The 14,392-nt window shown below is 39.0% G+C and overlaps 1 protein-coding gene across 2 annotated transcripts; it reads left to right on the plus strand.

Moving 5' to 3' along the window:
* The first annotated feature begins 518 nt into the window (after positions 1-518).
* LOC126376015 (E3 ubiquitin-protein ligase SIAH1-like) lies at positions 519-12,420 on the plus strand. Of its 2 annotated transcripts, XM_050023166.1 has the most exons (8): positions 522-986; positions 1,496-1,612; positions 4,004-4,135; positions 5,050-5,247; positions 7,831-7,902; positions 9,038-9,233; positions 9,687-9,828; positions 10,120-12,420. In XM_050023166.1, the coding sequence occupies exons 1-8, from the start codon at positions 943-945 to the stop codon at positions 10,626-10,628; spliced, it is 1,410 nt and encodes a 469-aa protein (XP_049879123.1). In that variant the 5' UTR covers positions 522-942; the 3' UTR covers positions 10,629-12,420. The 2 variants fall into 2 exon arrangements, with proteins under 2 accessions (XP_049879124.1, XP_049879123.1); XM_050023167.1 differs by lacking the exon at positions 4,004-4,135 and having other exon boundaries at positions 519-986.
* The last annotated feature ends 1,972 nt before the right edge of the window (positions 12,421-14,392 follow it).

A 14,392-nucleotide genomic window follows, 5' to 3' on the forward strand; every position in this document is an offset into this window, starting at 1 on the left:
TTGACGGAATACCGTGGTAATACCACGGTAAACTCCCGACGGAATCAATCAGCATACGACCTTACAAATTACGATTATAATAAAGTAGTAATAAGGTCGATTTTTGTTTGAATAAAATGTCATGATTGTAGATTGATCGGTGGATAGATGACCTCTTATAGATGTAATAATATCACTCTATGGTTGGTAATTTCCCTAATTAGAATAGCATCTCATATTTCTTATCGATGTCGATAAAATTATTTTTGTTTATTATAATATACTTAACAAAAATTACACAACATTTTTTAACTTAGGTATTAAGTAAAGCAGTTTAATAGGTACCTACTACTGTAATGCATAAGAACATTGATCATGGTATAAGAAAAACATTGACTATAATAGGTAAGTAGTTATACCTATCAAATTAAAATATTATCAAAATACAAAAACTTTTGAAGGTAGGTAACTAAGTAAAGAAAAAGTCGATAATCGATAAAGGAACCTACCTACGTAACTATAATCGCTACGTACGTTCAAACAAGTGTTATCGCTGGGTCTCGGAACAATGAGCAATAGTCATTTTTCCGAGCGCTGGGTATAGCAATATGTTCGAAAGATGGAGATGTTTATATTCAACCAACCAATAATAGTTGGACTTCGACGTCGCGCGCACATTGTAGCTACCTTTCCTGCATAAACAAAACGTACCTAGCTATAATGTAAACCAAAACTTATTTATCGAGTTGTCGCCGCTGTGATTTTTTTTTTCTTCTGGCTTCCGCGGCTAGCGATGTGCCAATGACAAATCTTGAGACTGTGATTTTCTGCAGTGTCCGCACGACATTGCTTTTCAACTTCGTGGTAATAATCTAAATAAATAAAAATAAATCAATCAAGTTGTCCTCGAGTTTCGTAGAGATTTGCTTGTTACTCAGTGCAGTGAACTTTGTGTTTGGCAAGATGGGAGCAGAATCATCAAAAGCCGAGGAAAAATTAAGACAAAGGTAAGTACATATGAAACTTTATAAATATTTTGATTTGTGGAAAACTGTTATCTGTAAGGATTATGGATAGTTTATTTTATGTTACCTACATAAAATAAACTAACCTTAACTACGCAACTATTTTAAGATTAGGTTGATTGTTTTAACAGCCACTTATCGGTAACGGGCCCTTCCTATGCCGTTGTTAGTACCTATTAGTAGAACTTGATTAAAAAGTTATTTTTGATGTAGGTATTTAAGTTATACAGCAAAGTCGCTAACATTTCTACTTTCGGAGATTAAAAGTCAGTTCCGTATTTAGGTCGCACTGAAAAAATTTGTTCGAAATCCGGTACCGGACTTGCACCAATGCGGTATTTTTCACTATCATTGTTGGCTCGATCATTATAGACGGCGATACGGCTCACCACGTAAGGTCTGGGTACTTAGTTCATCTTGCGATTTATGTAAGTAAGTGCCTTTGACTACCCTGGATATACCTGGTCGTAAGCTTGTGTTATTTGTTTCAGTTCGGGTGTCACGCGTTCCGAAGTCAATAAACTTTTAGCGCAACAAAAAAGGGACTATGAGACTAAATTAAGAGAGTTGCAAATTAAAAATGCAAACACAAATGTTTCTGTAGCAAGGTAAGCATTCAGAAGGTACCTATAGTACCTACCTACCTACCTATTCAAATACCTATAAGTGTTACATTTCAAAGATGTCCCCTGATCAATATCAGATGCTAGATGGATTGCCATCTAGCTACCTAGGTACCTAGTTATTCCCTTGCGTAAAAGCATTATAAAGTTTAAGTGTATTTTTTAACGACTACCCATTCTTCGCCTATTTGATAGATTATTATTATTATTATTATTTGAAAGTTGTGAGGGCCGGACCGAATGCAGCCCGCGAGGTCACTGCGACCTTGACAGATCTATTGTGACCTTAAATCCCTACATTTAAATATCCTCCTCTAGACCGATCCGTTCGAATAGATCCAACGTCTTTTTGGGAGAAAGCTCCATGACTTCCTGGGGGTCCATTATGTGGCCCCCAAGTGTACGGCTTCTACTATGTATGAGAGCCTCACAGCTGCATAGCAGATGTAGTGGCGTCTCATCTTCCCCTAAGCAGAATCTGCATAGAGGAGACTCGGTCAGCTCCATTTTGTGTAGGTGCTTATTGAGTCTACAATGCCCTGTGAGGGCCCGTATCAACAACCTAACCTGCCCCCTAGTGAGAGTAAGGATTTTTGATGATAATTTCTTAGAAAAAGGTCTAATCAGCTGCTTTGAATGTTTTAGGCCAACTGAGTTGTACCAAAATTTCTTGGATTCATTTCCTAGTCGCACCCCCAGATGAAATCTAGAAGTGCTTTTCGAGATCCCGCAGAAGGGTTCGGGTCCGGTTAAACTTGTGCCCGATCCCTCCCTTGCGAGTTCGTCAGCAATTTCATTGCCCTTAATGTTAGAGTGCCCTGGGACCCAGCCTAGTGTTACCGAGTTTGAGGCCCCCAACTTATTTAGACTATCAATACACTCTAGAGTGAGTAATGAGTCTACTTCAGACGCCGCCACCGCCTTAAGGGCAGCCTGGCTGTCTGACAGTATGAGAATGTTACTGTTTGTGTTCCCCAAATTTTGGTGCACACAATCAATGATGGCATACATCTCGGCCTGAAAAACTGTGGCGTGCGCCCCCATGCTAGTCACCCTCCTTCGCTTGGGGCACCCTCCGTATACACCCGCCCCTGAGAGCCCGTCTCGCTTAGAGCCGTCGGTAAACCACACCCGATCAGCACTGGGAAAGGGCGAGGGTACAGTTCCAGACCACTCCTCTCTCTCTGGTATTACCACCTTGAAGTACCTCACAAAGTTATGAGTCCCGACCATGACGTCTGAGGGCATCGCCATGACCGGGTCAGTCATAAGGTCCTCTTTGAGCTTTCTCATGACAGTTGATCCCCATGTCGTCCTACCCCTTTCCTTAGCTCGGAGCATAGCTATTCTAGCTTCCCCTATTATGTAGAGATGGAGTGGAGGCAGGTTCAGTGCCGCCTCCATTGCTAAGGTTGGGGTGGACGACATAGCTCCCGTTATTATCATACAAGCCATTCTTTGGACGCTGGTTAGGTCCGAAATGTAGGTCCCAATAGATGCCTTTTTGAACCATGCTGCACAGCCGTACGCGAGCATAGGCCTCACCACAGCAGTGTAGAGCCAAAGCATGGCCTTAGGTTTAAGGCCCCATCTTGAACCAGCTAGGCGCCTGCAGGTGCCTATCGCAGATTTGGCTTTTCTTGTGATATTACCTATGTGTTGTGACCATGTAAGCCTTTGATCGAAGGTCAATCCCAAATATTTAACCTCGCTAGAGAAGCCTACTTGTTTTCCGAAAAGGTAAGGAGGTCTGAGTTTGTCGAGCTTTCTCATGTTTGTGAAAGGAACGACTACGTTTTTGCTCGCGTTAACTGATAGTTTGAACTCTACGCACCACCGTTCAATTCTTTTGAATGCTGATTGCATGAGACTTGAGATTGTGTAGGGGCACTTACCTACTACAGTAACCACCAAGTCATCTGCGTACCCTTGGGTATGATATTTCGCGGAACTTAGCTCGCTAAGTAGACTATCAACTACCAAGGACCAAAGTAAGGGTGACAGGACTCCGCCCTGGGGGCAGCCCTGAGCAACCTTCAGGTCGAGGGTTGTGTCCATGAGCTTCGTTCTTACTATCCTTGTTGTCAACATTGACTCTACCCAGTTTACAGTTGTACTGTCAATGTTGCGGGCTTCCATGCTCCGGATCATGACCTCTGTAGAGGTGTTATCAAAAGCGCCCTCAATATCCAGAAAGGCACATAGGGCAATTTCCTTGTCCTCGATTGCCTTTTCCAGACGATCAGTCAGTTCCATAAGTGCCGACTCGGCCGTATTTGATAGATATATAGTGATCTAAAAAATGTAGGTAGCCTAGTATTATGATAACTTACAATTTATGCTTCCACACACGTTGACGACTTGTTTTTTTTTAAGGGAAGCATCTGAGAGGAATCTGGACCGTATAATAGCGCAACAAATAAATGAGCTAGTTCAACATTCAAACTCGCTTACCGTTTCGCCGCAAAGCGCTCTGCATACGGCTCATCTATTGCCAGGCTCTCACAGGTAAATACCTAAACCGACCTCTGTGGTCCAGTGATCCAATGTTGGGCTCACGATCCGGAGGCTCCGAGTTCGAATCCCGGTGGGGACACAAGTATCACAAAAAATACTTTGAGGTCCCTTGTTTGGTTAGGACGTTACACGCTGATCACCTGATTGTCCGAAAGTAAGATGATCTGTGCTTCGGAAGGCACGTTAAGCAGTCGGTCCCAGTTACTACTTAACCGATGTAAGTAAGTAGTCGTTACATGAGCCATGTCAGAGGCCTTTGGCGGCTCAATAATAACCTTGACACCAGGGTTGATGTGGTTGGTAATCCACCTCTCAACCCATACGATAAGAAGAACAGGTACCTAAATACTTTTACAACCACAGGTAAAGGACATTTTGTGGCCACAATTGGGTTGCATTCCCAAAGTCATTTGTGGCCACAGTGGGTGAGTTGAGTATAAATGTTGAAAAGTATACGAATCATTCATAGTTATGGATTCGTTTGGACTTAGATAAATGAATAAATTTATCTTAAGTGCAGTTTCCACTAACACGGCTCCACTATTATAGACGGCGATACGGCCCACCACCTATCACGTTGGTCTCACAGAAAGCTCGGTGAGGTATGGGTACTTACTTCATCTTGCGATGGTTGTACAATCAAAGAGCAAAAGTTCAGTTACTGAGCCCAGCGAATTATTTGTAAACGGTGGTGAAATTATGAACCATTAGTTGTCATAATTATAAAATTTATATTTTTGTAGCTGTTTTTGGTCTATTACAGAAACAACATGTAACCGGTCTTAAGTGCAACCACTAAATTTATTACTTTGCAAGAAACTGATTGGACTTTTGCAGCTTGTCGTACCTCTGTCTACCCCATTGGACATAGTTCTGGGCTTATGTATGCTATTGATTGATTACAGACAATCACCAGCAAATTATGGCCAATCGTCAAGTTCCACTCAGAGTCAATTATATCCGAACCTTAGCGCCGTGAATAATGCAGCATGTTCGACGAACCTAACATATGGTCAACCATCTCCACAGAAGATGAAAGAATTCACTCAATCTGGCATCAGTCAAGATCAAGACTTCGTAATTGTTAACAAGGACAGTCAAAGGTAATGGCGAAACTTAAATACGTAATGGTGCTAATTCCTGTAAATACCATCTAATTTTATTTTAAGTTATATCTGTCATTTTCTTATCCGCCGAAAAGGAAAGGGACGGGTAATCGACAAGCATAAAATTTATGGAACACACGTCAATTTTAAGCACAAATCTAAACCAACCGTCTAAAAATTTTACGTCAGTCAATAACCCGACACATTAATTTACTCATTCTTCCTAAAATTAAGAGCTGTGAATCATCCGTCCCTTTCCTTTTCGACGGATATGAAAATGACGGATATAACTTAAAATAAAATTAGGCGGTGTCTGCAGGAATCGGGGCCAATATACGTAATAAGTAAATTGTAGGGCTAACACACAAACGCACACACACACACACACACACGCACACACACACACACGCACACACACACACACACACGCACACACACACACACACGCACACACACACACGCACACACACACACACACACACACACACACACACACACACACTCACGCACACACACACACAAACACCACTCTCATTTTTGCATGCATTTGCTTTCTTCTTGCTAGCTTTAAGTCGGTTTTTATTTTGTTATTCTCCGATTGTGCCATCCAAAGGGAGGTTGCTAGTCATTCCCAACACAAGTACTAATTGTTACTTACTGGGAAATCTCGTCAACGAACTTTGTTATGTTTATATGAATAAACAATTTTTATTTATATATTTAAATACAATGTGTTAGTGACACCGTAACGATTAACAGTAGAATGAGTTACGAGTTTTCTTGTCGAACATGTTTAAGATTAAAATTTTGAATTAAGATTTTGAGATTTTGCTGCGTCGCAAACAATGTAAACGACGGACTTTCTAAGCTATGTTCCTCAAAATCAATATAGATGGCGCTGTAACGATGCGTAATGAGAAAATAGGTAATTATTACTTTTGGCGAACGTAGCCTGGTTAGACCCTTCGTTAGATGGTGTGTACTGGAAATAATGCATACCTATTGTCATGATCACTCATATTTTAAAAGAAATTTCATTATCTGTAAGTAGATATCTCAGTATCTAATATGAATATTAACTAGATTAAAATTAATAGTTGCGAAACGATGGAATTTATATGTACTATTAATTTACCTGCACTTTTATTGTCCAAGGAAACGGGCCTATAATTTAAAAGTATTTTAATGATTTAAAGTATTATTAAATAGAATTAATATAAATTATTTATTATTGAAACTGTTATAAAACGAATTCATTAAAACACATAATAAGCAACGGGTTCTTACCGCGTTTAAATCAGGGATATGAGACTCCCGATATAACGCGGTAAGAACCCGTTATTATGTGTTTTAATTATGATAATAACCGCGTAAACCTAAAAGAACGAATTCATTAATTGAAAAAGTAAGAACAGAAAAGGCGGGAACGGAAGTGAGAATTACGCGGTGAACGAAACAAAAGAAGTATGGGGTTTGACTTGTTCCCTGACTTTTCTAGGAGATGTTGGTTCTGGAAAGAATTACGATGGAAATTAATAAATAGTCTTAGTCACTCAATCACAATGTATTCTTGAAACTAGTATATTAGCTCTGCTGTTTGAAGTACGCAGATAAAGAGTCGTTATGCGCGTTAGATAAGTCACATCCGTTTTGACCGCAGCCATTAATAATAGTCCTTCGCTTGCAAAACTAAGTATTTATTTACACTAGGTGTGTATCATACCGTCACTGGAAAGGCAAAAATACGTAAGCACCAAGAGGCCATTTCGGGAAAAAGCCATTTTAAAGTTTATTTTTCGTTTTGTTTTTATCCATTTATCCAATTTATATGACGTCAACGTAACATAGTAACATACTACATAGCTTTTTTCATTTTCTATATCTAGTAAGACATTAAAACATTGACTGCAATATTACGATATTGGCGCTTACGTAATTTTTCTTTTCCAGTGACGATATTAATTTGCATTGTTTTAATGAGGGACTTACCAGGCTACAAACACAAAAACAATATAGATGGCGTTGTACAGCTTTAACGTGATAAGTTACCTATTTTCTCATTGCTCCGGTACATAATGTAATGGCAGAGTCGTATATAAAAATGATTGTTGCTTGATATGTGGATCTAGGTGGTTAAAATGGCCATATCGAAGTAATTCATCTCAGAAAGCAATATTGCTATTTGACATTTGTTTGCCTTGCGCACTTACTTTTACATGCGCAAATATGTCAAATTGCAATATTCCTTTCTTGGATGAATTGTTTCGATGTGGCCATTTTAACCCCCCAGATGTGTATATAATTATGTTGCTATATTGCTTCTCTTTATTTTGATGAGAATAATAATGGGTAGAATATGTGTTGTGCCTGGGTGTAATAACAAGGTTTATCATTTATACCCAAAAACAAAGATAAATGATGCATATTATTATGTCTGTTATTCATGAAATTAGAAGGTTAAACGAACGCAAGTATGCACACCGCCATCTATGTTTTTTTAGGGAATGTAGCCTGTAAAGTCCCTTATTGTTGTAGGGACTCGTATATGTGGTAAACTTACTCTTTATTTTAACATCACAGGTTCAAACCCTCAGCGCCATCATGCTCAGCCGTTAACCGCACCCCTCGCAAATCAAAACCATCAACATCCAGGTTGGTAATAATAGCTCCGATCCCTGCAGATACTTCCTAATTTAAAGTTATATCCGTCATTTTCTTATCCGTCGAAAAGGAACGGGACGGATGATTGACAACTGTTAATTTTAAAATTAATAAATAACCCGGGCGATTTGCGGGGTTTCACCCAATATTCGGACATCGTGGGTTTTTTACCCTATATTCAGACAGCTATGGGAACGTTGCCTATTTGTGGGTTTTTTACCCCATAGGTATTCATATAACTATGACACATTTCAGTTTTGGAATGTTATTCAGAATTCAGATAATTCGTGACCTTACATGATTGTATGTGTTCGCCCGGGTTCCCTTTCCTTTTCGGCGGATAAGAGAATGACGGGTATAACTTAAAATAAAATTCGTTTCTAATTAGTAAAAAATAAATAACTATAATTAAGATATGAAATGAACGTTTAGCGTGGTAGTCCTGGCAGGTTTTACTTTTATTCCTTTCGATCTATTACGACTTTACTCTTGTTCAACTTTTGTATGGAAATAAGTAGGTTATTGGAATACGTACTTAGTGGTCCCACAGCCGGCTGCAAAAATAATTACATTATAGGGTACCCCAATACTCTCCAGACTACGTTTTCCAAAAACCACATAGATGCCGTTGTACAGATTTACATTTACTCGAGAAACTACATAATTATTCAAAAGTACAATGTAATGGCGTATAAAATAATTCTTGCTTGATATTTTGATCACATTATGTATTGCTTCTTTTTATTTTGATCGGAATAATAATGGGTGGAAGATGTAATTATGCTTGGGTGCAATAAAAAGGGTAATAATTTATACCCAAAAACAAAGGTAAAAGTTGCATTATTATGTCTGTTATCCATTAAATTAGAAGGTTGGTACTCCACCTCACGACCCACACGACAGTAGAAGAAGAAGAAGAATTACTTAGAAGGTTAAACGAAGGAAAATCTTAACAGCGCCATCTATAGTTTTTTAGAAACGTAGCCTGGAAAGTCCCACACTGTCGAACTCTATGCATCATTTAGCCTTTTTCCCAGAGGAGCACCAAGGGAGAACAACGAATTACGTAGGTGCCTACATGAGCAAATTAAAATCACTGTTACTATGTAGTTCCGTTTTTTTTTAGATCCCAATCAAACAATGATGAAGACGAGGCGTTGAACTGTGTAACATGCAAAGAAAAATATGGACAAAAGATTTTCCAATGTCCCCGCGGACACAGTTCTTGTGAAAACTGCAAGCTTAAATCACTTACTTGTGGGATGTGCGTGAATGCTATTGGTGATACAAGAAATATAACACTTGAAGCGTACGTCTGCGAGGTAAGTAGTAGAAGTCTCACAGAAATACAGGCGTTCGGCCTGTCCCTCCGTCTGGAAAGGTCATCACTAGTATAGTGCTCCACGTTGAAAAAGATATCAAGAGAGAATAGCCATTCTAGTTTTGTCTGGTCCACAAGATCTATGTATTGAATGATGATGATGATCTCCGACCGATTTCGGCCATGGCGACCACTTCGACTCCTAGTCGGCTGGACGCTGATGCGCCCGAAGATGGCTTATGTAGCCTATCTTGTTTGCATTGCGCACAGTGAGGGCACGTGAGCACACCGTTTTGGTAAACGGAAGCCACACGTTCGGTGCGCAGACGTTCGCGCAAAACGCAGGCGCACACACTCGTCTTACCCCTCCTTGCTTCAGTGGAACGGAAAGGCCATTCACCTTGCCTTGCATTGAATACCCACCTATTCAAAACGTTATCGCTTCGTCTTTCAGAGAAAAATCCCATGTCCTAATGCCTTGGATGGTTGTAACCTTTACATCAAGGTGGCAGACATGGACAATCATGTTAAGGAATGCCCTTTCAACGAAATCCTGTGCCCGCTTCACAACATTTTCGGCCGTTGTACGTGGCGAGGTAATAATTATTTCATGTTCAAAAATATGACTAAACTAGCATGCTGTTTTTTTTATTTCCGCCCTCGAGAGGAGTATATTCTGGACTTAAATTAAAATTAAAGAGTAGGTACTCACTAACAATATGTTTACACATACTAGGAGGTCACAACTGCATATATTATTAAGTACCATCTCTGTTAAAGTTTTTTTTTTTTATGTTGTGATCCTTCAGGTGCCCATCTATTGGATACGGAGACCCTTTTGAGTACACGACTATCATGCTGTTACATGTTCTTTTTTATATTTACAGGCAAAATATCCCAGCTGGCGACACATTTTAACGACGTGCACCCTGAGAATCGCCAGGGCCAAGTCGATTCTGAAATGGTTCTAATTAACATAATTGACAACAACCACATCGTACACCATATCGACATTTCTTGCTTCAACTTTTTAGTTCACCTGAAAGTCGATGAAGTTGAACGTAAGATTTACATGGCAGTTCAATTAATGGGTACGAAGATGAGTGCTGCAAAGTGGTATTACGAGTTGCAGATGTACAACAAGAGAGAACCGCGCAAGAAATTCACCTGCAGTGACATCTGTCAATCTCATGCCACCCCTATAAAAGATATCTTTGCAGATTCTAGCTGTGTGGTGATTCCTCAGTCGTACGCTATGAATTACGTCAATGACGGCTGTATTACTTATAAGTTTTATATAAAGAAGGACTCTGAATTTAATCCTCCCAGCAATTTTAGAGGGCGTGGACGCGGCAGGGGCCGCGGCCGCGGTCGTGGGGCGGCAACTAATTCGTAAACAAAACTGTTAGGTACTTTGACTTACATTAGGCCAGAATCATTACGTATACTTTATTATTCAGACTGATTACATGGGCAACGCATGAGCCCTAGTACGGTCCTGGTCAAATGTCTCCTTTTTTTTCCTTTTTACGAGTATTCTAATGTTACTATTTCCATTTAATTTCAATTTATTACTATAATTATAACATGTAAGAACTTATACATTTTGGATTTCAATGTATCTTCTGACCGATTGAAGCGATGTTGTTTTCCACAAATTTTCATTTAGGGTAGATGTAATTGAATAGAAGGCCATATTGAAGCAATTAATGCAATGAGGGCAGTTTTAGTTGAATTGCTTCAGTTTCACCTTTTCAGACCCTGATCATATTAGAAATAACGTATATTTTGTCCATGGCATTTTTGGTGTAAGTAGTCTTTGAACGATTCCGCTTCTGACCCGGCCAAACGATCCGATTTGGCTAAAAAATACTAAAGGTTTGATCCTTAGGGTTGGGCGAAGCTCAAGGTTTCATTGATTACCTATTTGATAACGATATATAACTATCTGGGACGAACGAAGTATCATCAAGGGTCTTACAAGCTTGCTACGGGTATCATATTGCTCCAAGCTTTTGGCATGTCTATAGCGGTTATTACATTTGCCAATCCATCCTGCCTGCGTCAAGGTCACAGGCTGCGCGATCGGGATCGTGTTAGTCTAATAGCAAATTGGTGCGTTGTCACCATGGTAACCACGATGTCGAGCGAGTGGGGCGTAACCATAGTAACCATGATCTTGAGCGAGTTGGTGGGGCGTAACCATGGTAACCACGATCTCCAGTTACTCTGATAACGTCGATTTTCCCAATTTCGATGTGACCTTGACGCATCGGTCTGGGTAGATTGTGTAGTGTAAATAAATTATAATAACCGCTTATATGTTGGTCACATCAAATTGTTTTATCTATCGCGTTAATATACTCTCTTGCTTAGGCGTATTCAGTAGAGCAATAGCAAAACTTACACGCCTGTACTAGAGGCAAAGGTAACCAACTACCTTCGTCCAAAGGAGAGAAATAAAAACGTGTTTAAAAACATTTGTGTACAGCAAATGGCGCCAGGTAGGGTGTACCACTGGTGTAAATAATTATAATTTGTTGTTACCGATTTTAAAAGGCATCTGATAAAAAGCCAAAGATAATTAACGTTATCACAATCATGGCCTTATTACGCGTATCTTTTGTGGATTTTTAAGCAAATCAGTGGCCTAGTTAGGTGGATTAGGGCCCCGGACTGACCAAAAAGTGTCTGATTTTGCAAACTGACGCATCTGCAATATTTTGCTAAAACAATTTGGTGCAAATCGGATGCGCTAAAAATTAGCGATATCAGCGACGAAATGATGCTCCTTGGAAGGGGGAATATTTTTTGTAAGGGAAGAGATAAGTAGGTCCATGAGTCCATTTGGACTTAGGGAGCCCACAGTGGTGTTGCTTTTTCAGTACTAAGTGAAAGCGGAATAGTTGGACATTTTTTTCCACTGAAGCCACTTCTCCATCATGTTCTTCCATTGAGCCATAAGATGGAGCCATAATAGATTTGTTAAGTTAGCATTTAAGAAAAGCATTATATTCAATCACAGTTCCAGAAATTTCGTATCTATTGGAATTTTATTTTTTATATGAAACAGGAGGACTCAGATACATTTGGGGGCCCTGGATCAGCTATTGATTATATTATTCAATTGTATTTTATTAATGATTCCAATGTAAGTTCCTTTCATTCAATAAAGCATGTAATCAATATTTTGGTGTCTTATTTATAACCCGTTCTGTATGTTTCTCGTGTGTTGATTTTTATCATTGTATTGTTTTTAATAATAATAATAATAAAAAACTTTATTGCACACAAATTCACAAAACATTTACAGGATAAACTTATTCTAAGGTGGGCAAAGGCGGTTATTCAAATGAGTCTAAATAGCCTCTTCTGTAAGTATCGCAACAAAACATAAGTTTTCGGTCATGATGGGAAAGTTAAAATACCGTAATAGATAGGAATACATGGATCATTGTTGTTGTTTCTCGGGGAGACTGGGGGGTAAATAGGCCACATTGAAGCAATTTACTTGAAAGAACAATATTGCTATTTGACATTTGTTGACATTGCGTTTCTTTTGTATGCGCAAATGTCAAATTGCAATATTGTTTTTTAGATTAATTGTTTCTATGTGGTCTTTTTAACTTCCCTGGTTTAATTAGCATTGCGCTGCAACCCGTCTAGAAGGAGGAAATCTCAGAAATTAAACCCGAAATGGTCTCCGTTAGGCACAAGTAGGGTCCAACCCAAACATGTAGCAGATTCTTTCAGCTGACCTGGCTCGAACATGCTATAGCGTGCGTAAGCATGTTACGCGTTCTGCTAGACGTGGTCCAACTCTTAAGGAACACTGGCACTAAAAATCTGGGTTATTTTTTATGATAATAGAACCAAAGTATATACGGTCACGAGCATTAATATGTATACACTTTGGTACCATATCACATTAACTTTTTTGACAAATTGAACTGTAAGTCTCACTAAATGTCAAATATGTTAGTGCGACAGAGTCCTAAAGTGGGTACATTATATTGCTCATGACTGTATAAGTCGCTTAGGTCATAGCGTTCCAGTTGTGTTGCGAGAGAATAAACAATAATTAGTATGGACTGATGTCTAGAATGAGGGACTTTCCAGGCTAGGTTCCCTAAAAAATACTATAGATGGCGCTGTACAGATTTGTCTTCGTTTAACCTTCTAATTTCATGGATAACGGACATGCATCTTTTATCTTGGGTATAAATAATGACCCTTGTTCTACGAATAAATAATAAGTCAGGAAGAGTAATTATGAACAAACGCCGGCGAAATATTTTGGCCCCACGACATTCTAAAAGGTCGTAAATCCATAAAACCAATCAGTAGCGATTCCGTGACGCGCTTCATTGCGACAAGCGCTGTGATTGGTTATCAACAGGCATCGTAATAGAGGTTGGTGCGTGTGTTTCCGGGGTTCTCAAATCAAGGATATTGTTATGCAATGCATGGGTGAGTATAAGTAAAAAAATGGACGAAACTAACGGTGGATTTAATAATTTTCAGTGTTTCGTATTTCGGATGAGGCGTGTTGCTGAATTATGTATTCAAGTAGTATTATTATATTGCATGTTTTGTGTTTTGAATTAATTGGTATTTAGTAAAAACTATTCAATACTTAATTTTTTACTTGGATGATAATTACAATGTGACTTATTATTTACTGGAATAGGATGGAAGCCGATCATCGTCTCTTCTTTCGTAACGAACTGCTTTTATCCATTTTTGCAGTCGGTTTTCATTTTTAACAAAAGGAAATTTCGATAAGACTAAATAACAGAAAAACTTATATTTTGCTGGAAATTTTGGTATATTGGTATTACTTGACTGCATAGTATTACAAATTATAATTGATCTGAATTAAGCTAGGAACTTCTTGAATAATGCGGACCAATGTACAATGTGTTTACGAGAACAGAAATGTTATATTTACCGATGATAAGTTATTCCAGTTAACTTTTTGCTGCGCTTTTTTCGTTTCCTGCTCTAACTTACTACACATGACGACATTTTACATAATATTTCACTGCTTTTTCCATAGAAATATAGCATAAATCGAGCAATGACATACGTCAGTGACGGCACGACGCAGATTGAAGTAGGTGCGAGTAGTCATTTTAAGCCCCGCCCACTCAGTGTACA

The sequence above is a fragment of the Pectinophora gossypiella genome, chromosome 20, assembly GCF_024362695.1.
Source record: "Pectinophora gossypiella chromosome 20, ilPecGoss1.1, whole genome shotgun sequence".
Taxonomy (NCBI): domain Eukaryota; kingdom Metazoa; phylum Arthropoda; class Insecta; order Lepidoptera; family Gelechiidae; genus Pectinophora; species Pectinophora gossypiella.